Below are 22,139 nucleotides of genomic sequence, written 5' to 3'. Positions count from 1 at the left end.
AGGTTCTATGTAAGTAACCTAAAAATGACCACATGTTTTATTTTCATACACAATTCCTCCTAGTGTGTTTTTGTTCTTTTACTGTAAACTCTTTCATAAATGAGTTCAATCTATTTCCCTTACTCACACATGCATCTGGAAAGGACTTCATATTCACAGCCCAGGTTTCCTGCATGAATCCAAACCTTGAGAAATAAATAAGTCCCAAATATAGTACATTTGTTGGGGAATCTGAGGCAATTTTTAAACAGGGTAATCTAGGTTCCAGAGGGGAGAAACTTCCTGGTCACCAAGTCCTGGATTGCTGCTTCTGAATCATTACTCCCATTGGCTGCTGTGCAGGCTCCATATCTTGGGTTTTTTTCTCCCTAATCTCTACTCAGGTCTCTGCTAAATACCTCTCATCCCCACAAGGCATCATTGTTCCTTAACAGTCTGTTCACATCCTGCTTTTTCACGAACCCTTTATTGGTACACTCTTTTTAGACTTCTGTATTTGAAGTGCAGATAATTTAGCTGTGACCTGTTCTCCCATCATGAGTCATTGCTTTGAACCTCATAGCTACTTATGGGTTTAAAGACCCATAAATGCAACTGCAATTCCAAGTCACCTCAGCTTTCCAACCCACAACTCCTGCGTAGACATATCATCCTACTAATTGTCCAAGATAGCTTCGTCATATCCCAGCTATTGTTTTTTAGTCTAAAGTCCTGGCACTTTGTCCACACCCTTTCCTATTCCTCCTACATCTGAGCCCAAATATCCCAATTGGACAGTCCCACATATGAGAGAGCAATCAATAAAGAACTCATGTGGGAATGAAGAATTGATGCTTCTCATCTCTCACTTCCTGTCTGTCTCTATCTGTTCCTCATTCTGTCTCTGTCACAATAAAACATTTTTTTAAGACTCATAAAATTATATCTTTGTCTTTACAGATACAATCACAGATACATATACACGCAAAGTCCTGTATTCAACTTTCAGGAGTATTGATATATTAATGATTTCCAGGAGGAGAACCTTAGTTAGGCTCTCACTGAAATCTACAGGTAAATTGAAAATAAATTCAAGTGATAGCGGATTGATGAATGAAGCAGAGAGAGGTGTAGGTGGACCCAGCAAACATGGTTGAGTGTAAAGGTGGAACATTCCTGAGAAATACTGGCTGGACATTTTAGTGGCTTCAAGATGGAAACACCCAGAAAGGAGTAAGAGAAAGGGAGAACGGGAGAGCTCAGGAGAGCACAGCTACTCACAGCGCCCACGCTGTCTCCCAGCAAGAACCCTGATTTAGTCAGAAGTGCGCACCGGTTGCCGGAGGAAACTCTCGTTTTACCTCAAAGAGCTGTAATAATTGAAGAGAATCCAGCGATTGATGTTATGATTGCCTTTAGTGGATAGCTGGAACAGAAGATGGAGATGTGGGGTTGGGAGGAATACAGATGGTCCGACTTTCTGTAAGAACAACAATTAAAGGCACCATGTGCTACAACCTTGCCACCTTATCTCTGCCCTGCCCCTGAACAGAAAGCCATCACCCCAACAGAAGGTGGCAATTGGCTAAAGTCCTTGAGTCTTTTCCATGAAGTTATCTTCCATGCATCCACTATCCATCTATGCAATGATTCATTCTGAGAATAATATTTTCAAGGTTTATTCCAGACATATAAGGCCGCAATCACACAGTAGATCAGTGGTAGTCAACTTTTTATACTTACCGCCCACTTTTGTATCTCTGTTAGAAGTAAAATTTTCTAACCGCCCACCGGCTCCACAGTAATGGTGATTTATAACGTAGGGAAGTAACTTTACTTTATAAAATTTATGAAGCAGAGTTAGAGCAAATTAAAGCATATAATAATAATTACTTACTAAGTACTTTATGTCGGATTTTTGCTAAGTGTGGCAGCATAAATCTTTATAAACCAACTTACTATACTTAAATCTATCTTTCTATTTATACTTCAGTTGCTCTGCTACCGCCCACTACTGGGCGCTACAGACCAGGCTGAGTATCATTGCAGTAGATGGTGCATTTTTCAGAAAGGTCACAGTCTCCTAACTGACAGCTCTGAACGGACTAGGACAGAATAGAATGGTAAGAGCTCTGGGAAATGTTCTCTGGGGATCAAGGAAATTCATGTCAGACAATGAAGCCCAGAGGAGACTTCCTGGAGGTAAAGAAATCTGAGCCTACACCTCAGGGAGGCTGAGTCCACTAAGTAAACATGGGGAGAAGGCTGGAGAGAGAGACAAGGTGGAGTTTTCCTTCAGAAGGAAATGCGAGGTCTAGGAGGGTGGAACTGTCTACTGGAGTAATGAGGAAGACAGAGATGAGTCTGGAGCTGTGGGCAAGGGCCAGGTCCAGTCACCTCGGTGCTTAGACCCTCCTGAGAGCTTCCCTGTCCATCTCAGGAAACACTTCATGCAGCTCTATCACTGTTGTGAAGCCGTCCTGCATTTCTCTGCCATCAGCTGACTTGGAGAGAGGAAATCGAGTGCACAGTATCCACAGTGGGTGACAGCTTTGCATTTCTTCCATGATTTTCCTGCTAAAAACGTGGGCCTGCCCACAGGGGCGGGGCAGTAGCACGGAGCCAAACTTAGAAGGCGCGCACAGAAGGAGGCGTGTGTGCTAGTCAGCTTAGACACAGTGAGTTACCCTGGGTCAGGGGGAAGTGAAAAACACGCAAAATACCAGAACAGTTCCGCAGCTTGCGCGCGAGACAAGCAGGACTCTGAAGCCGGAAATGCCTTCTCCGAATAGAACTCTGGAGAGGACTGAGTGGACCGGGAAAAAACCTCACGAGCAACTGCCGCAGAGCCTTCTGGGAATTGTAGTCTTACCTTTGAAACCCTGGTAACAGACTTCTTTACGGAAATATTGTATGTTTTATAGTTGAGTATCTTAAGAAAAGAGATGGGTAGACCTGGCCGGTTTGTTCAGTTGGTTAGAGCTTTGTGGAATGTACGAAAAGATTGTAGTTTTCATCCCCAGTCAGGTTACATACAAGAATCATCCAAGGAATGTAAAAATAAGTGGGAAAAGTTAACCATGTTTCTCGCTCTCTCTGTTTTTCTGAGTTCCACTGGCACTCTCTAAAATCAGTAAATCAAAAGTTCGAAAGTTTGAAAAAGGGGTCGGCTGTCACTACGGTATACACTGTTCAGGTATATTAAACTCTTGGTTTAAGTTCTCTCTGTCGCGTACATTGTGAGGCGGCGCCTCCAGGGATTCTGGGAATTGTAGTTCTTTCACAAATGATCAGGGAGACCACGTGGACCTCTGATTGAAGTTCCGGTGAGCGGGGCCTGCGGAGGTGACTACAGTGCTGAAAGGAGGTACGGGAGAGGCAGCGCGTAAGGTTAGGAACTGTGCTGGGGAGCTGGTGGATTGGATCTGAGTGAATTGAAGGCAGGTGTGCAGTAGATAGAACGGAAAGTGTGGACGTCTCAATCTGGAAGCCAGGACGCCGCCCCAGACGTGTATTTAGGGACGGGGAACTGGGTTGAGACTCAGCTTGATCGGAATTCTCAGTAGCGGGGCCCTTCCAGGGTCTTTCCGTCTCCCGCTGGGGCTGGTGAGCAAAAACTCTCATATCATTCTTTTTTTATACTGACAGACAGTCACCGGGAGGTATATAGGGACAGACAGACAGTAAGAGAGATGAGAAGCGTCAGTATTTAGTTACTGCACTTTAGTTGTTCATTGACTGCTTTCTCATATGTGCCTTGACCAGAGGGGTAGGGTGGAGGGGGGCACTACAGCAGACCAAGTGACCCCTTGTTTAAGCCAGCAACTTTGGTTCCAAGCTGGTGAGCTTTGCTCAAAGCAGATGAGTCCGCGCTCAAGCTGCCAACCTCTGATTTGTATCAGTGTCCTTGGCGTCCCAGTCCTTCGCTGTATGCACCGCGTCACCGCCTGGTCAGGCTCATATCGTTTTTTGGGAGAAGTTGGGATGATTCTGGGACATACAATTCACATAGGGTGGTGGCTGCAGATGTGCATCTCCGAGGTTTATTTGGGCTCTGGGCACACGAGGTAAGACACCTAAATAGGCATTCCCTGAGGTGGGTGTGGGTGCAGAGCCGACCCTATAGCCCCCCTGCTTTTGGCAAGGGGACACAGGAGACACCTACTTGAGTCAAGCGTGTGTGAATGGCTGTGGGAACCCCGGACTGATGGTGAATATAGAGTTCTGTGTTTGGGGCTTGTTTTTGTGTGGCTGAGTATGACCCACGTCGGTTAGCGCGTGTGGATGTGGATGGAGTGGGAGCTCTCAGGACCTGCAGTGCCTGATTATACAGTAAGGACTGTGGAAACGTCACATTGCTGCTCCACCCGCAGGTGCTGGCTTCGTGGAAACACAGAGGACTTTCACAAGGGCGATAAGGAGAAGTGACCTCCTTCAGAAGCAGAAATTGATCTTAGCGTCTATCTGGCCTGGAGGTAACATTTCAGGGCAAACACTGATCTGACCCTGGGGCCTTGACCTGGCCTGAATCTTCGGCCTTGGAAGAGCAGGACCAGGAGGAGAACAGGGAAGACATGAAGACCAGGAAGAATCTGACCCGAAATCATGAGGCTAAAGGTGAGAGTTGTTGAGAGTCTGGAGAGGTGAGAGGAGGAGTAAGGCTCTGGGCTTAGCTGAGAGCACTGTAGTGACCGCAGCTGAGTAAAGGGACTGCTCCCTCTGTCCTGGGCTCCGAGGAGCTGCTTCCCAGGGCATTCTGGGAGGCCTGCACCCTCAGAGCTTTGTTCTTCCCCTAGGTCTGCCTTCCAACTGCACTGACTCGCTCCAAGAAAAGAAGGTAAAGCCCAAAACACTGGTGAGTTGGGGTTACATTTCCCCCTTTTTTTCTGAAATGCTGCTTCATTTTCCGGAGAATAGGCAAACACGATATTTTATTTTCTGGGGAAGGGAAAAAGCAACAGCATTAGACAGTCCATGCCTGTGTCAGGCACATTGTTGTCCTATTTAGAATGACTCCTGCATTTGTCTGTTTTATTTTTTGTTGTTGGAAAATCTACCCAGGATTAGTAGATCCCAGGAAAGTGCAAAGTATGTAAAGGGATATTTTTTAAAACTGAGATTATTTAAAATTTTAAATGTGTATTGTTGAGCAGATAAAATATATTATGCTCACTTTGTTAAAGAAAGTGGTGCCCACTTGGAAACCCGTTGCCCAGGTGATGGTATTGGTTGCCCTTCTTGCTTTGGATGGGCGTGATTATATTAATGTGTGTTGGGGGTGGGCTGTGGGCGGGCAGGATTTTTGTAGCCTGGGGCTTGGTTTGGGACTAAGCCTTTCCCACCCTTTTTGATGTAGGGTGGTGCACTCTCATGAGGAATCCCATTTTGTCTAAGATAAGTGACTTTGTATCAGAGACTTCCTTATTTGTATATTGGATTAAAGATTTTCATTTCTACACTATAAAAGTGGGGCAGACCTGGAGCTTGCTCTTTGTCAGTTTCTGAGATTAGTATTGGAGAGAGCAGAGAAAGCCACGTAGAAGAGGCCAGGAGAAGCAGCCAAGATGGTGGAGTGCTGAGGGAGAAGGCAGTTTGTACAGAGAGAAGGAGATGGGGAACAGAGCTGAATAAGTCTGGTGAGCTAGAAACCTGTGATTCTAGGAAACTCGGATAAATCAGTAGCTTTGTGAACACCAAATGAGTGGGTTTTGGAGGCCAGTTTGTGGTTTTACTTGCCCGCTGGGTGCAAGCACGGATTAAAGCTAATGGCCCACCAGTTCTTGGCTCCGTTGTTTTATTACCGGCTGTCCGAATCAAATGTGAACCTGTGTGGGCAGGCGGCTGTGATGGTGGCCATGGCTACTGGCTTTACATGTATTTAATATCACTTCACATCACACTAGCTAAAGATACTGTCTTTTGCAGTGGGCATCTTTTTACTGTTGAAATTTTTGAACAAGTAGAGGAGCAGAGTATAGAATGTAGGAATAGTATTTAAAAATAGTGAATTTGAACTCAATTGAACATGAACAGTAAATGTCACCAAAAACAGAATTTTTTCAGGAAGGCCTGAGTTACTGTCTCTGGGTTAAGAGGTCCTATTCTAGTTTCCCCTCTACTGGGAAGGATGTGCTTAATCACTTCATTGCCCACCTAGTTAATTATTCTGAATGTGGTGACCTTTCTTTGTTCCCAGAAAGTGTCCTCATGGTAAAGCCTCCAGCCAAACTCTTTCCATAAAAACTGGTTGGGGCTTAGGCAGAACTGAATTGCAGGTCTTTGTAGAGGACTGTACTTGTTATTTTTATTTTATTTTTTGTATTTTTCTGAAGTTGGAAACGGGAGGCAGTTAGACAGACTCCCGCATGCGCCCCACCGGGATCCACCCAGCATGCCCACCAGGGAGCTATGCACTGCTTATCTGGGGCATTGCTATGTTGCAACCAGAGCCATTCTAGCGCCTGAGGCAAAGGCCATGGAGTCATCCTCAGCGCCCGGGCCATCTTTGCTCCAATGGAGCGTCGGCTGCAGGAAGGGAAGAGAGAGACAGAGAGGGAGGAGAGGGGGAGGGGTAGAGAAGCAGATGGACGCTTCTCCTGTGTGCCCTGGCCAGGAATCGAACCCGGGACTCCTGCACGCCAGGCTGACGCTCTACCACTGAGCCAACCGACCAGGGCTAGAGGACCGTACTTGTAAATGCGCACGGTGGGAGGCCCATTTTGCAGACCTGGCTGAAACTTCCTTGTCTGGTTATGTATGCTTCCCTGGTTTGATGAAATTTGTGATAGAATCAATCTGAGTCTGAAAGACCAGTGTAACAGGATTTAATGAAAGAAAACCTGCCGGGCTGTCTTGCAAGGGAGAGCAGCCCCGGCTACAGACTTAGGCCAGGTTTTAAGAGCTAAGTTTCGGGAAGTAGGAAGATTAGCGGGGCATTGCTGATTGGCTGCTGCCATTGCAGGGCACAGGGGTGCTTTTCCACTAATTTTGGATTTTGGTGCATTTTCAATCATCAGCAGTTTCAACCGTCCATGACTTCATTGGACATTCCTTTGTGGTTGGTCACCTGCCGCATGCCTTGAAACAAAACTCATACTGGCAGGGTTAAAGAAATGAAACCTAAGATTCCCGACTATTTGATATATTTATATAACAAGAAAAGAGAATGATTCCTAGAGAAGCCTGAAGGGAAAAGAGGATGGACATCATCATCTTTTGTAACTTCTTCCAGCTGATTAGGGGCAGTGAGTGGTTATGGCCTTTGTCAGGATCACTCTCAGTGGGGAGTAGAGAGATGCAGTGATGGCTTTCTGCCAGGTAGGGATATATTTACAGGGTCCAGATTTTTCTGTTTCGTGAGGGCAGGTTTCAGGATTGGTATGTAGGGCTAGGTAGATTTCTCCAATTTTCTGATTGGCGAAAGTCTGCATGCAGTTCTGTAAGAAACTAGTGAACAAATGTAAGAGGCCGGGTCCAAAAGATAGAAAAATAAATAGGAGAGTGAGTGGACCAATGAAAGGCAATATTAATAGTCAATATACCCAGTTTTTGCAAAATCACTGATACCAAGATTCAACTTGTTTTTCATGGATTCACTGGGCTTCAGAGAGAGAGAGAGAAAGTGGGAATAAGACAGGGCAGTGGCCAGTCCCCCGCCCCAGACCTACTCCTGTCGAGATTCCTAAAGCAACAAGAAGAGGGATTTCCTGTATAGCTCGTTTGGTCCTTAGATGGACGGGTAATGTACTAGGAACTGGAAGAGGCTCATGGGGTGGGATTAGGTTGATATTTGGGGTGAGATAGACTAGGGTACAGGTTCCTGTCCAGTTAGTAGGGTGAGAAAGCCGCTGTTTGGGTGAGGCAGGCTGAGAGGTGAATAGAGAAGAGATGAACCAAGGGTCATTGTTGTTTTTCTGTTTCTGAGCTCCAGATTGTTCGCGTGGAGGACAGAGTCACCCCAATAAGTGGGGAGATATGAGTAGAGGATTGTTTTGAGCATTTATAGGTAGTTGAAGCTGTTGAGGAAAGCCAGGGATAGAGTTGGTTAAGATAGCGGGATAGGATCATTTATGAGATGGAGCCATAAGGGTAGGGGGTCCTGTGGATCGAACAGGATTAGAAATTAATCCATTTGTTTCTGGAGAAACCTGCTAGTTAATTTGATGGTTCTGATGGTCTTTGGGAAATTGAATAGTTATGTGGTGTTGCAGAGGTTAGAGGTGAGGTGACCAGCTGGGATGTCACCCTGAGCCTTGAAGCATAGGGGAGCTGGTGAATGGAGAGGGGCATTCAGGGTGACTAGTCCCGGAACAGGGGGAATTTGGGGGTTTTAATTTTTTGTTCTGGAAATAATAAGTTTGATATAATTTATTTCCTCGGTTGGCAGCTGAAGTGGGATAATTTCCTATAAGAGCGTCGGCTCTCTCAAGGAAGGAAGCGCATTTTTGGGTTTGGTATATGAGAACTGTCCGTAGAAGGTGGGTGCTGTTGTTTGGGATAGGGAGGGCAGAGTAGGCTGAGGAGCACATAGACATACACATCCAGCAGTTAACTGCGTAGGAAGAATTAGCTTCAATTAAAAGTTTGAGTGAGGTTAAGAGAGCGTTCTATATACATGTCCTCTAGGAGGGAGGAGATGGGGCGGCATATGTGGTGCCCAGTAAGAGAGAAAGTAGAGCTGGTGTGAGGAGATCAAGAACTGGGGGCATGGTGGTTGGGCACAGGGGTGATTAAGAGGAAGAGAAGAAGAAATTGAAAAGCTGCTGTTTCTTTTGGAGAAACTTCAAGTAGAGAACCTTGTCTGGCCAAGTCCTGCATCCAGTTGAGGAGTCTGTCACATTTACTGGAGGGAGGCCTAAACCAGGAGAGGTCCTCGGAGGCCTGGAGAAAGAAGCAGAAGAGTCTGGCAAGGTGGTCATTGGCAGTTGCCTGTTGTGAATGCCTGCTGGACTGGGCGGTATGGCGGGATACGGCCTCTTGGAGGAGCATTATGAGATGGACTGGTCTGGTTCTTCTTGAATAAAAGGAACATGTGGAGATTTTGAGAGGCAGAGGACCTGTGGGGGTGGAGATGTAGGTTTTAGGGGTATTGGTGGGATAAGGCTTCATGTGGGAGAGCTGAGTCCAGTGTGAGTCTCCTTCCACTCTGATGGTGGTAGGGGTGGATAGGACAACAATTTGGGGCCCTGTCCAGGTAGGCTGGACAGGGTTTTTTTTTCCCCTGTGTCCTCTTGTAGAACTGGTCCCGAGGGAGGATTGATAGGTGTGAGTCCTTGGTTGGAAAGGGCTGTGGAAGGAGCTTGTCAAGCTGAGAACTGTAGGTTTAGTATAGCTTGTTTGCTCAGTTTGCAGCTGAAGTGGGGTAATCTCCTATGAGAGTGCCAGCTCTCTCAAAGAAGGTGGCCCCTTTCTGAATCTTGTACATAAGAGTGGTGTGAAGGAGATGAGTATTAAGAGGAATAGGGAGAGCTGAGTAAGCTGAAGATGACATGGACAGACATATCCAGCAGTTGGCAGCATAGTAGGAATTAGTGTTGATTACGAGATTTTAATAAGATTAAGAGAGCTCTCTAGAGGTGAGGATTCCAAGAGGGAGGGTATGGGGGCAGAGTATGCCTTTAAGGGTAAGGAGATAAGAAAGAATAGAGCAAGCTGGAATCTCCATCCTGTCTCTTGTCAGGGGGTGATCACAGTTACTCTCAGCTCAGGCTGTCCCTCTTCTTCTTTCAGATTTTAATTAGTCTGACCTTGGTGGACCCTGAGGGGGAACAGGTGCATTTAGGTGATGACTCAGGTTGTCTGGGGTCATTCGTAGGCATGTGTGGAGATGGAGCTTCTGTTTTCTTTAACCTGGAGACATGATACTAGGGGGCCTTTCCCGGGAGTTTTACCTCTGTGGGTGTAGTGAGGAGAACCTTGGGATTCACTATGCTGGGTGGTAGAGATAAATTTATAGCAGAATTGGGAAAATCTGGCTGGCCTAGAAGCAGTAACAGGGCCGACTCTGAGGAGGGGAAGTGAAAAGAGAGAGAGACTTTGAATTTGGAGAGTAGGTTCCAGCCTAAAATTGGCATAGGACATTAAGGCGGGAGGAAAAAAGAGTGTGCAAAGGAGACACCATGCATTAGACAGGGCAGTGGATCTGTGGCCAATAGGGAGGAAATAAGACCATCAACACCCACAACAGAGATCTTTGAGGGATAAGCAGGACCTGAATATTTGGGTAAGGCAGAGTATGTGGCCCCTCTGTGTATAAGAAATGAAATAAACTTACCTGCTACTTGGATGGCTACCCTAGGCTCTTTGATGGTGATGTGAGATGGGGCCGACAGCCCTGGCCACCTTTAGTTAGCCGTGTTAAGTGCCAGCAGGCTAGGCAAGGTTAGGTCACAGGTGACTGGGGTAGGGCTAGAAGAGACAGAACCCTCCCTTAGAGGAGTGAGGGGGCAGTCTACCTTCCAGTGTCCCTGTTTCCCCACAATGAGGACAAGGCTTTGGCTGGGGCTGAGGAGCCGGATAGGCTTTTGTTCAATGACTTTTCTTTCTACACTGGAAGCAGGACCCTGGTCAAGTTCTACGAGGGCCCTTAGGGGCGTTGGAGACCTTAAGGTCAACTGCCAAGAGTTAGTATTTTGCCTGATCTCCTTTGGGCTGTCTGCCTTTTCCTGTTCCTCTCGGTTATTATAGACCAGGGGTCCCCAAACTACGGCCCGCGGGCCGCATGCGGCCCCCTGAGGCCATTTATCCAGCCCCCGCTGCACTTCTGGAAGGGGCACCTCTTTCATTGGTGGTCAGTGAGAGGAGCATAGTTCTCATTGAAATACTGGTCAGTTTATTGATTTAAATTTACTTGTTCTTTATTTTAAATATTGTATTTATTTCAGTTTTGTGTTTTTACTTTAAAATAAGATATGTGCAGTGTGCATAGGGATTTGTTCATAGTTTTTTTTATAGTCTGGCCCTCCAACGGTCTGAGGCACAGTGAACTGGCCCCCTGTGAAAAAAGTTTGGGGACCCCTGTTATAGACCTTAAAAGGCCATGCTCAGGAGATCTCGTTGAGGTGTTTGGCTAAGGGAGCAAAGTCGGGAATCCAGTGCCTAAAAAAGCCTAATAGACCGAAGAAAGAAAGGATTTGATCCACGGTGGTAAGTGGTTGGAGAATGTGGAGGGTCTGAATTCGATCTAGGGTGCGACCTCGGGTGGTGGGGGTTAAGATGTTGCCCAGATAGACTAGGGACTGAGAGTGAAGTTGAGCCTTAGCAGAGGTGAGGAAGTTAATAAGGGCTGCTCTGTGTCTCCTTGAAGGAGGCAGGGAGGGGCTGCAGAGGAGTAGGTCATCTACATATTGTAAGGGAGTACTAGTTTTGAGATTGCATGCTGCTAAATCCTGAGCTAGTGCTTGCCTACACAGGTGTGGACTGTTTTTGATCCCCTGGGGTTAGACAGTCCATGTAAGTTGCTGGGCTGCATTAGTGTCCAGGTCAATCCAAGTAAAGGCAAACAGAAAGTAAGAGACAGGGTGTAGAGGAATGGTAAAGAAGGCATTCTTGAGGTCTAGGACCATGAAGTGAGTGGTGTCTGAGGGAATGTGTGACAGTAACCTTTAGAGATTAGGGACTACTGGATGGTGGGGAACTACCACCTCATTGATTAGGCGTAAGTCTTGTACGAGGTGATAAGCCCCTGAAGGTTTTTGAACAGGAAAGATGGGGGTATTGCAGGGAGAGTCTATGGGGATGATTAAGCCTTCATTTAAGAGGTGGATAATTATTGGTTTAAGGCAAGGGTCAGGACCCTTTTTGGCTGAAAGAGCTACGAAGGCCACATATTTTAAAATGTAATTCCGTGAGAGCCATACAACGAACGACCCGTGTACTTTACGCATTATCCAATAAAAATTTTGTGTTGTCCCAAAGGACGGCTGTGATTGGCTCCAGCCACCCACAACCATGAACGTGAGCGGTAGGAAATGAGTGGATTGTAATACATGAAAATATTTAAATTTCTTTTGGAGAATGTTTATATTTTTAACGTTATTATTTTTTTTATTAAAGATTTGTCTGCGAGCCAGATGCAGCCATCAAAAGAGCCATATATGGCTTTCCAGCAATAGGTTCCCGACCGTTGGTTTAAGGCCTTAGAAACAGATACAGTTACACATTAAACAAAGACTTACTAGAGATATTTTCTGACAGACAAAGAGACAAAACAGATTACTTACATGGCTCAATAGACAACTCTGCCTTTTTAAGCTTCTTGAGATGGCAGGGAGTTGCCAGCATAGAGGGGAGGAAGAGAGGAAGCAGACGCACAGACAGTGTGAACAGCTGGGTGGAAAGAAGGAGGGTCAGAATCTGCAGGAGGAGGAGGAGGAGGTTGAGGTGCTGGTGGCGGCACCAGGTGGTTAGAGGGGTCAAAAGATCAGAGCTTGGAGGAGAATGGAGGAGGACGGGGGAGAAGGGGTTTTTTGCTAAAAGTAATTGGTAGGTCGAACAAGAGGAACAGAGGGAGAGTCGAGATTGGAGAAAGAAGAAAGCCAGTTACTTAGGGAATTTCTGAGGCCTTCCCAGTCCGATGGCAGAAATTGTCTAGGTCCCAAAGGATATTTATGTTAAATGTGCCGATTTCTGGTCAATAGGAATCATTGTCAAGTTTATATTGGGGCCAGGCTGTATTGCAGAAGAAGATGCGGTTTTTTTTTTGGCTTGAGGTCCGAGAGACCGAGTTTGACGAGGTTTTTAAGAGAAAGCCTGGGGTTGTAGCCTCTGAGGGTCATGATTGGGAGGTGCCCATGATGGGCTGAGAATAAGGAGGGAGAAGAGTGTCCTCGACTCCCTCAATTATTCCTGTGAAATGAGTAGAATGTGAGGCGACCAGTCCTCACCGAGACCTCGGTTCTAATGAGAACGAGTGACCTGACTAGACCTCTATGTTTTTTGAGAAAATGAGAAATGAGACAGGCTACTTAAACGAGAGTCCTCCCGAAGCAGGACCCTGGGCCGGGGACGGGTGGGAGGCCCAAGGACCTAGCAGGGATAGGAAGACCTCGAAGAAGTTTCCTACCTCTGGTTCGGCAGGGGTTCGGGACAGGGTCAGGCTGCCGGCCAATCAACCCACAATTACACGTCCAAACAGAATCAGGGAGTAAGCCCGGCACGATCTGCCGCTGCCCACTGCTTCCCTGGTTGTAAGTTTTGACGGCAAACGGGGATCGTCTAGGCAGTTAGTACCCTGTCCCGGGTTTTGGTACCAATTGAGAGAATCAATCAGAGTCTGAAAGACCAGAGTAACAGGCTTTAATTTTTTTTTAAATTCACTTTAGAGATGAGAGAGACAGAGAGAAGGGGGGAGGAGCTGGAAGCACCAACTCCCATATGTGCCTTGACCAGGCAAGCCCAGGGTTTCGAACCGGCGGCCTCAGCATTTCCAGGTCCACGCTTTATCCACTGCGCCACCACAGGTCAGGCCTCACAAGCTTGAATGAAAGGAAACCTGGCGGCCTGTCTCCTAAGGAGAGCAGCCCCGGCTACGGACTTGGGCCTTGTTTTCAGGCTGGGTTTAGGGAAGTAGGAAGATGAGCGGGGCATCTGCTGATTGGCTGCCGCTATCGCTTGGCGCAGGGGTGCTTTTCCACTAATTACAGGTGGTGATGCATTTTCAGTCGTCAGCTGTTTCAACCGGCCATGACTTCATCCGACATTCCTTTGTGGTTGGTTACCTGCCCCATGCCCTGAAACAAAACTCATGCTGGCAGGGTTAAAGAAATGAAACCTCTCTATGGCCTCTGCCTCAGGCGCTAGAATGGCTCTGGATGCAACAGAGCGACACCCCTGGTGGGCACAGCATCACCCCCTGGTGGGCGTGCCGGGTGGATCCCAGTCAGGCGCATGTGGGAGTCTGTCTGTCTCCCTGTTTCCAGCTTCAGAAAAATGAAAAAAAAAAAAGAAAAGAAATGAAACCTAAGAATTTGTATATAGTTATAATTCTTTCTTTTTTTCTTTCTTTTTTAGTCTGTTGTTTTAAGTAGGTATTACTCTAAGACTCAGGCTGACCTTTTTCTTTTTTTGTCTGGTGGTGTTGTGTACAGCTACAGCCCAGTCGAAGTTTCTTTGGTGTGTTAATCATTGCATTGATTCTTTTTCATTTTATTTTATGTAAGGTTATTTTAACAAAGAAAGTGTATTGAAGGGGAGAGATACAGGGTGAGAAAGAAACTAAGAGAGAACATACGAATATGAGAATGAGAAGAAGTCTAAATAAATTTCCCCCTTATGCAAAGTGAAAACAGCTTTCCAGTTCTGTGCTGAGTTACATTGTCCCTGGACATTGTGTGTGTGTTGGACGATAAACTATGGACACCAAGTCTCTTTCAAATTTGAACTTTTCTGCCCACCTAGAACTCTTCCATCTCAAAATCTTCCATAGTGTGTCCTCAAAGTAAGCTTTCTGGGCCCTCCTTTTGGTTTCAATTTTTTTTTTTTTTTTGACACAGATGGATAGTCAGAAAGGGACTGATAGGGACACACAGGAAGGCAGAGAGATGAGAAGCATCAGTTCTTCATTGCACAACCTTACTGTTCAATCATTGCTTCCTCACTTCTGCTTTGAGGTGGGAGCTACAGCAGAGCGAGTGACCCCTTGCTCAAGGCAGTGACTCTGTGCTCAATCCAGTGACCATGGCGTCATGTTTATGACACCAAGCTCAAGCCTGCGGCCCTGCACTCACGCTATTGAGCCGATGCTCCAGCCGGATGAGCCTGCTCTCAAGACGGCAACATCAATTTTTCGAACCTGGGTCCTCCGCGTCCTAGTTCTCTGCTCTATCCACTTTGCCATTGCTTGGTCAGGACAAGTTTCAAATTGATTTACAAATCACTTCTCCAAAGAATCAAATGTTTAGGGCTCAGAATTGGTTTATACGTCAGCTTTTCGCTTTTTAAATTTTAATACAAAGCTGTGGTTGCGGCTATTAGAATTTGGTGCATAGAACTGTGTACTAGGGAAAGAACTGGAACAAGGTTTTGTAGCTCCAGAACTTTCACTGTCATGAGATTTACTCATTGTGCTTGGAAAATTGATGGTGACTTGCTGCTCATTAATGGGTTGCTTGTTAATAGGTACCGATCACGTTCAGGGATGTGGCCGTGGTCTTCACAAAGGCGGAATGGAGGAGGCTGAGCCCTGCGCAGAGGAACCTGTACAAGGAAGTGATGCTGGAGAACATCAGGAACCTGCTCTCGCTGGGTGAGGCTGTGTTCTGTCCTTCCTTACTGCGGTAGCGGGATGACCACCTACCGTGGGCCAGAAAATGTACTAGACACTTAGAGCCTCACAGAAGTGAGGGAATAGCAGCCCCTGCCCATGGGGGCTTACTTTTCAGGATGTATTGAGACAAATAAGATAGAAGCATCCCGTGCAGGGATAGGATGGTACATTAGACAGTGATAAGCACTTCCTAGTCAAAAAGAATTATCCAATGAAGCAGGATAAAGGAGTATCGATTGTGATATGCTGGAGAACTGAATATTAAATCAATGAGGAGGTAACATGTCACCAAAGACATAATGTGGTGACAGTTAGACTCTATGTGTGAAAGGAAATACTAGCGTTTAAGGTAGAGACGTGTTGGCGCTAAGACATTAAAGAAGGGATGGTCCCTCCCAGGGGTAGGGAATTGTAAGGAGGCCGGTGGGACTGGAAGTGTAGTTTGCACGTGGGAGAGTAGAGAGTAACGCCTTCTGCAACCATCAGAGGTTTGTGTTCTATACACTACGTTTTTTCTCTTATTAAGAAACATACATTGATTCTTTAATCCTAGGTTGATAAATACTTTTGATTGCAACATTACCCTGAGTCACCCCTTGTCCACTTTTTCGGTAAAGGGCCAGAGAATAGCTATTTTAGGTCTTTTGTGGGCGATGCGATCTCTAACTGCTCTGAACTCTCCCTGTCATCCTCAGTAGCCAGGACGGTACGGGGATGAATGAGTGTGATTGTGTCCCGGGAAGACTTTTTCTTTGGACACCAAAGTTTGAATTTTATATCAGTTTTATGTGTCATTAACTATCATTCTTTTGACTTGTTTCTATCTTGTGAACAATTTAAAAACCAGCCTGAGCCGGTCAATTGTACAGAGAGACAGTGGAGGATGAAGTAGGTATCAAGCTCTATTTCTCCCACCTCTTGTTCTAGGTCAGTGCTGTGCTGTGCAAATACAGGGTGAGCCACGGGGATGATATAAAATTTTCTAGTAACTACATTTTTAAAAAGGTAGACATGAATGGATGAAATTCACAATCTTATCTCTTGTAATCTTTCAAAGTATTTCACATGTAATGAAAATGTAAAATTTTTTTAAATGTTTTCTTAAGTGAGAAGCAGTGAGTCAGTGAGAAAAACTCCCGCTTGGGCCCCGATGGGGATCAACCTGCAATACCTGAACCAGTGATGCTCTGCCCCTCTTGGGCCGTTGCTTTGTTGCTTGGCAACAGAGCTACTTTTGCGTTTGAGGCGAGGCCATGGAGCCATCCTCAGCATCTGGGTCTCCCTTCCTTTATCTGAGTCATGGCTGTAGGAGGAGAAGGGAGAGAGAAGAGAGATACATGGACAGGGGTAGAGAAGCAGATGGTCGCTTCTCCTGTTGCCCTGACCAGAGATCATACCCGGGACACCTACATGCTCGGCCACGCTCTAGCACTGAGAGCACAGGCCAGGGCCAAATGCTCATGTCTTCTGTTGCCTCTTTATCAGCTCTTTCGGCCTGAAATCTTGGGCAAAAGAACCAGCCTCTATTTGGAGCTGGTATGTTTTTGTGTGTATGACAGAGACAGAAAGAGGAACAGATAGGGACAGACAGACAGGAAGAGAAAGAGATGAAGAGCATTAATTCTTTCTTGCTGCATCTTAGTTCATTAATTTGTTTGTCTCACATGCCTTGACCCGGGGCGGGGTTGACAGTGGAGCGTGTGACTTTTTGCTCAAGCCAGCCACCTTGGGCTCGAGCCTGTGGGCCTGGTTCAAAGATGAATCTGCTCTGAAGCTGGCGACCTCGGGGTTTTGCACCTCAGTGCTCCGCATACTAGTCTGATTACACTGCGCCAGCGCCTGGTCAGGCTGGGTTTCATATTTTTAAAAAAGAAAGGGGAAACCAGCAATGAGAAAACCACATGTGGCTTTTAAAAATGTGTTTCAAAGTGGCAATAACTTTTCACCAATCTCTGTTGGCCCAAGGAAATCCTGTTGCCAAGTGTGATGTCAGTGTGATGAGATTGGACAGGGTGCAGGGTTTCAAAATCATGAGAGGATGAACTGTGTCTTTCTTATCCATGGCGGGAGTCACAGTACCTAGTAGAGAACTTAGTACTTAGGAATTATTTCTTTTCGTATTTGTTTGCAGATGCATAGGGTGAAATTCAGATTCAGTTGATATACACTCTGTTCAACCACTGTGTAATGTACCATTTCTTGTGTTTGGAAGCCCTCCTGATCAAATAACTTTTATTTATTTATTTATTTTTATTTTTCTGAAGCTGGAAACGGGGAGAGACAGTCAGACAGACTCCCGCATGCACCCGACCGGGATTCACCCGGCACGCCCACCAGGGGGCGATGCTCTGCCCACCAGGGAGCGATGCTCTGCCCCTCCAGGGCATCGCTCTGTTGCGACCAGAGCCACTCTAGCGCCTGGGGTAGAGGCCAAGGAGCCATCCCCAGCGCCCGGGCCATCTTTGCTCCAATGGAGCCTTGGCTGCGGGAGGGGAAGAGAGAGACAGAGAGGAAGGAGAGGGGGAGGGGTGGAGAAGCAGATGGGCGCTTCTCCTGTGTGCCCTGGCTGGGAATCGAACCTGGGACTTCTGCACACCAGGCCGACGCTCTACCACTGAGCCAACCAGCCAGGGCCCAAATAACTTTTTATGTGTTCATTTTTGGGTTTTTTTTTTTAATAAGTAAAGTCGTTAAAGTGATTTCCACATTGGTCATAGAAACTGTCACCCCAAATACAACAGAAGTGTAAACAGGGCATCAGTGGGAGGGTCATGGCTTAGCTGACTTACTAGAAAGAAACAGCTGGTGGTATTGAAGGTATTTACAGGGCAGATTGCTGACCTGGAAGGGGCCTAGTCTGAGTGACATGTCAATGATGTTTCTGGGATGGTTCCACTGGATTGCCATAGAAAAGGGACTGTGTAGAAACAGAACCTAAAGAAATCATTAGTGGAAACAAATGATGTTGTACACATATGATTAATAACAGGTGTGGCAGGAGGGCCCTAGTTTACCTGAGAGAAGGGGGGACTCCCTGCAGGTATGTTGGGGCTTCTCTGACCAAACTTTCTTTTTCCAGCAGAATTAAAGTTAAAAATGGACCATCATACCTCCTGTCTTCTGGCCTTCTCTCGGGAGCCACTACTCAGCCAAGAAGTGCTTCCCATGTGCACAGACATATGTGACTTTTATCCAGGGGATTCAGGCCTGTGGCATCAGGAGCGGACATCTTTTTCTCAGAGTTGCGGGAGGGAAAACACAGAAGGTGAAGGCAGAAAAGATGGCTTGAGACCTTTGTTTGTGAGGACAGAGGAGAGGGAAACCTCAGGCACATTCCACAGCCCACCCCGAGGACCTTCCAGAGAAGGTCATGAGGTGCTAGAAATAGAGCCCAGCTCAGCCCAAAGGGTAAGCCCTGTGCAGACAGACAAGGGGAGGAAGAAATTGGAAAACCCGAGATCTGGAGCTGTGAAGTGTATTGAGTTTGATCTTGACTGCAGCCTGGATTCAAACGTTAGGGCAGAAAGGGTGACCCTCTCAGGGGGGAAGCGCTGTATTTGCAGGCAGTGTGGGCGAAGCCTCACACTTCAGTCCCACCTCCTCAGACACCCTGAGGTTCACTCTTCGATGAAGAATCCATTTCTTTGTGATGAATGTGGCCAAAGATTTGGTGATAAATCAAAAGTCACAAAACAGCAGATAACTCACTCGGGGGAGAAGCCCTTCTTGTGCCAGGAGTGTGGACGAGGATTTGCTTTTAAGTCAAAACTCAAGAGACACCAGAGGATTCACTCAGGGGAGAAGCCCCACAAGTGCGCTGAGTGTGGACGAGGATTTCTTGAAAAGTCAAACCTCAGGATACACCAGAGGATTCACTCTGGGGAGAAGCCCTATGTGTGCCCTGAGTGCAATAAAGGATTTTGTGACAATATGGTCCTGAGGAGACATCTGATGACTCACTCCAGGGAGAAGCTCTTTGTGTGCCCCGAGTGTTTTGTAAGATTTACTTGCGAGTCACGCCTCAGGAAACACCAGATGACTCATTCAGGGAAAAATTCCTTCGTGTGCCCAGAGTGTGGACGAGGATTTTGTATCAACTCACATCTCAGAAGACACCAGATGTCTCACTCAAAGGAGAAGCCTTTCGTGTGCTCTGATTGTGGACGAAGATTTCGTTATAAGTCAAACCTCAATAAACACCAGAGGACTCACTCAGGGGAGAACCCCTACGTGTGCCCTGAGTGCAGACGAGGATTTCGTGATAATTATGCCCTCAGGAGACACCTGAGGACTCATTGGATGGAGAAACCCTTTGTGTGCCCTGAGTGTTTTCTAGGATTTAGTCGTGAGTCACTGCTCAGGGGACACCAGATGACTCACTTAGGGGAGAAGTCCTTCGTGTGCCCAGAGTGTGGACGAGGATTTGCTTATAAGTCAGCCCTCAGGATACACCAGAGGACTCACTCAGGGGAGAAGCCCTTCATGTGCCCAGAGTGTGGACGAGGATTTGGTTATAAGTCAACCCTCAGGGCACACCAGAGGACTCACTCAGGGGACAAACCCTTCGTGTGCCCAGAGTGTGGACGAGGATTTATTGTTAATTCAAAACTCAAGAGGCATGCGTGGACTCACTCGGGGGAGAAGCCCTTCATGTGCCCAGAGTGTGGCCGAGGATTTGTTTATAAGTCAAACTTTAGGATACACCAGAGGACTCACTCAGGGGAGAAGCCCTTCATGTGCCCAGAGTGTGGACGAGGATTTGGTTATAAGGCAACTCTCATAACACACCAGAGGACCCACACAGGGGAGAAGCCTTTCGTGTGCCCTGAGTGTGGACGAGGATTTGGTGATAAGTCAACCCTCAGTAGACACCTGAGGACTCACTCGGGGTAAAATCCTTTTATGTGTGTTGAGTGTGGACGAGGCGTTAGCTGGAAAGCAGCACTCCTTAATTAGTAGAAAACATATCGAAGGACAAGTGTGATATTTGCAGGGAATGTGGGTGAAGCTTTAGGTACACGTCACATGTCATAGGACACCTGAGGACACATGGAGAAGGGAAGGTTTCCGTGTACAGGGACCTTTATCAAGACTTCAGCAATCGCCTGACCAGGCGGTGGGTGGCACAGTGGATACAGCGTCGGACTGGGACACGGAGTATTCAGTTTCAAAACCCCGAGGTTGCTGGCTTCAGCAAGAGATTACTCGGTCTGCTGTAGCCCGCTGATCAAGGCACATATGAAAAAGCAATCAGTGAACAACTTAGGAACCACAACGAAGAATTGGTGCTTCTCATCTCTCCCTTCCTGTCTGTTTCTATCAGTCCCTCTCTCTGGCTCTGTCTCTGTCTGAAAAAAAAACACAAAAAGCAGCAATCAGTGAGACCTCTTCTTACACCAGCAGAACACGAGACTCTGTGTGTGTGTGTGTGTGTGTAGTGAACCTGCAGAGATCTTTCGCCTGTCATCAGGCACCAAGGACACATGCATCAGAGGCGTCACATTCATGCAGCATGCAGGTAGCTCTAGTCGTAAGTCAGCCCCCATTGCACAAGGAGGAGGCACTTAATCAGTAACTGTGTGTGCAGGGACTGTGGGTGAGGCGTTAGCAATCCATCAACATTGACTGAACAGCCAGTGGCCAACAGGCAGGCCCATGACAGCATACTCGCAGAGGGGCCGTGTGTTTGCAGGGATAGTGAACAGGGATCTTGTGATCATGCATTCTTGTTCTCATGCCGTGGGGAGATCCTTCAGTGGGGATCCTGTGGAGCTCTGCTCAGATCACCTTAGGACCCACACTCCTGCAGCTGCTGATAACTGCTGATGTTGGCCATGGTGATCAGTTCTTCTATAGGACCTTCTCTTAGCCACAGAGATTGGTCTCTTCACACAGGTGTTTCCTGGTCAATGGCTGATTGAGATGGGGATACAAAACCTTACCCCTTGACTCTGGGGTTTAGACAGTTTTTTTGGATCCAGAGATGCCCTTGAGATCGCATTTGTGAAGACACTGCAGGTATAAGCTCCTTTCTCTGCCCATTCCAGCTTTCACTCACAAATAAACCACTCAATTCTACATCCATTGTCTCTGTGGGGACTGTACTTTCAGACATCTTAAGTGTAAAAGGAGTACAGTCACAGCTGTGACCATATACCACCCTCACAAATGTCAGCGTATAAGTTCTTTGTGTGTGAGATGAATGGGCACAGACCAGGGAAAAGCTCACCTCAGGATACATCATAGAACGGCTGCATTGTAGGCAACCAGCCATGTAACTTGAACCCTCTATGACCTGATTGGGAAACTTTAGTTAACAGTCCAGAGTGAATGTGTTTTGGCTGCGACACTAGCACTTGAGTGAGTGATCTGTGCAGACAGAGAAATGCTCCTGAAGGGGCTTTAGAAAAGTAGCCTAGAGGTTCTTGATGTTTCCTACCCATGTACTTGTTAATTAGCAAAAGAAAAAGAATGTTGTGACCCATACTAGCCCTTTCTTCGCTTTAGGAAAAAGTTCCTTATTCATTCATTCTTTCCACTTATTACCTGACCTTCCTCTTCTATAATCCTGTTGCCTTTGTTCTTGTTAAGAAGTTTTGTCCTCTGCTCAATAAAAGATGTGAGAAAAGGGCTCCGGAGGTCGTCATTGCCTGTCCCCCGCAGGCCTCTCCCCCTTGCAATGAATTTGTGTCTTGAGTAGGTTTTTTCACCGCAACACTGTACGCTGGTAGTTCCGACTGGGCTGCACTACTACACTACATTTGGAGAAACTTTAGGTGGCCTGGGAGGGACTCTGTGAGAAGCTTTAGCAATCAGTCATACCTCATAGTGCACCAGGGGACACTCAGGGGAAGAGAAAAGTGGGCAGGGATTGTGGGTGGAGCTTTATCCTGTT

General features: G+C 46.8%; 1 protein-coding gene across 1 annotated transcript; it reads left to right on the top strand.

The window, feature by feature from the left end:
* The first annotated feature begins 3,358 nt into the window (after positions 1-3,358).
* Positions 3,359-20,675, top strand: LOC136308209 (zinc finger protein 343-like). The gene is made up of 5 exons (XM_066235447.1): positions 3,359-3,585; positions 4,353-4,596; positions 4,776-4,834; positions 15,097-15,223; positions 18,324-20,675. The coding sequence occupies exons 2-5, from the start codon at positions 4,554-4,556 to the stop codon at positions 20,135-20,137; spliced, it is 2,043 nt and encodes a 680-aa protein (XP_066091544.1). The 5' UTR covers positions 3,359-3,585; positions 4,353-4,553; the 3' UTR covers positions 20,138-20,675.
* Positions 20,676-22,139: the final 1,464 nt, after the last annotated feature.

The sequence above is a fragment of the Saccopteryx bilineata genome, chromosome 6, assembly GCF_036850765.1.
Source record: "Saccopteryx bilineata isolate mSacBil1 chromosome 6, mSacBil1_pri_phased_curated, whole genome shotgun sequence".
In the NCBI taxonomy this organism is placed as follows: Eukaryota; Metazoa; Chordata; class Mammalia; order Chiroptera; family Emballonuridae; genus Saccopteryx; species Saccopteryx bilineata.
This window is presented reverse-complemented; position numbering and strand designations above follow the sequence as displayed.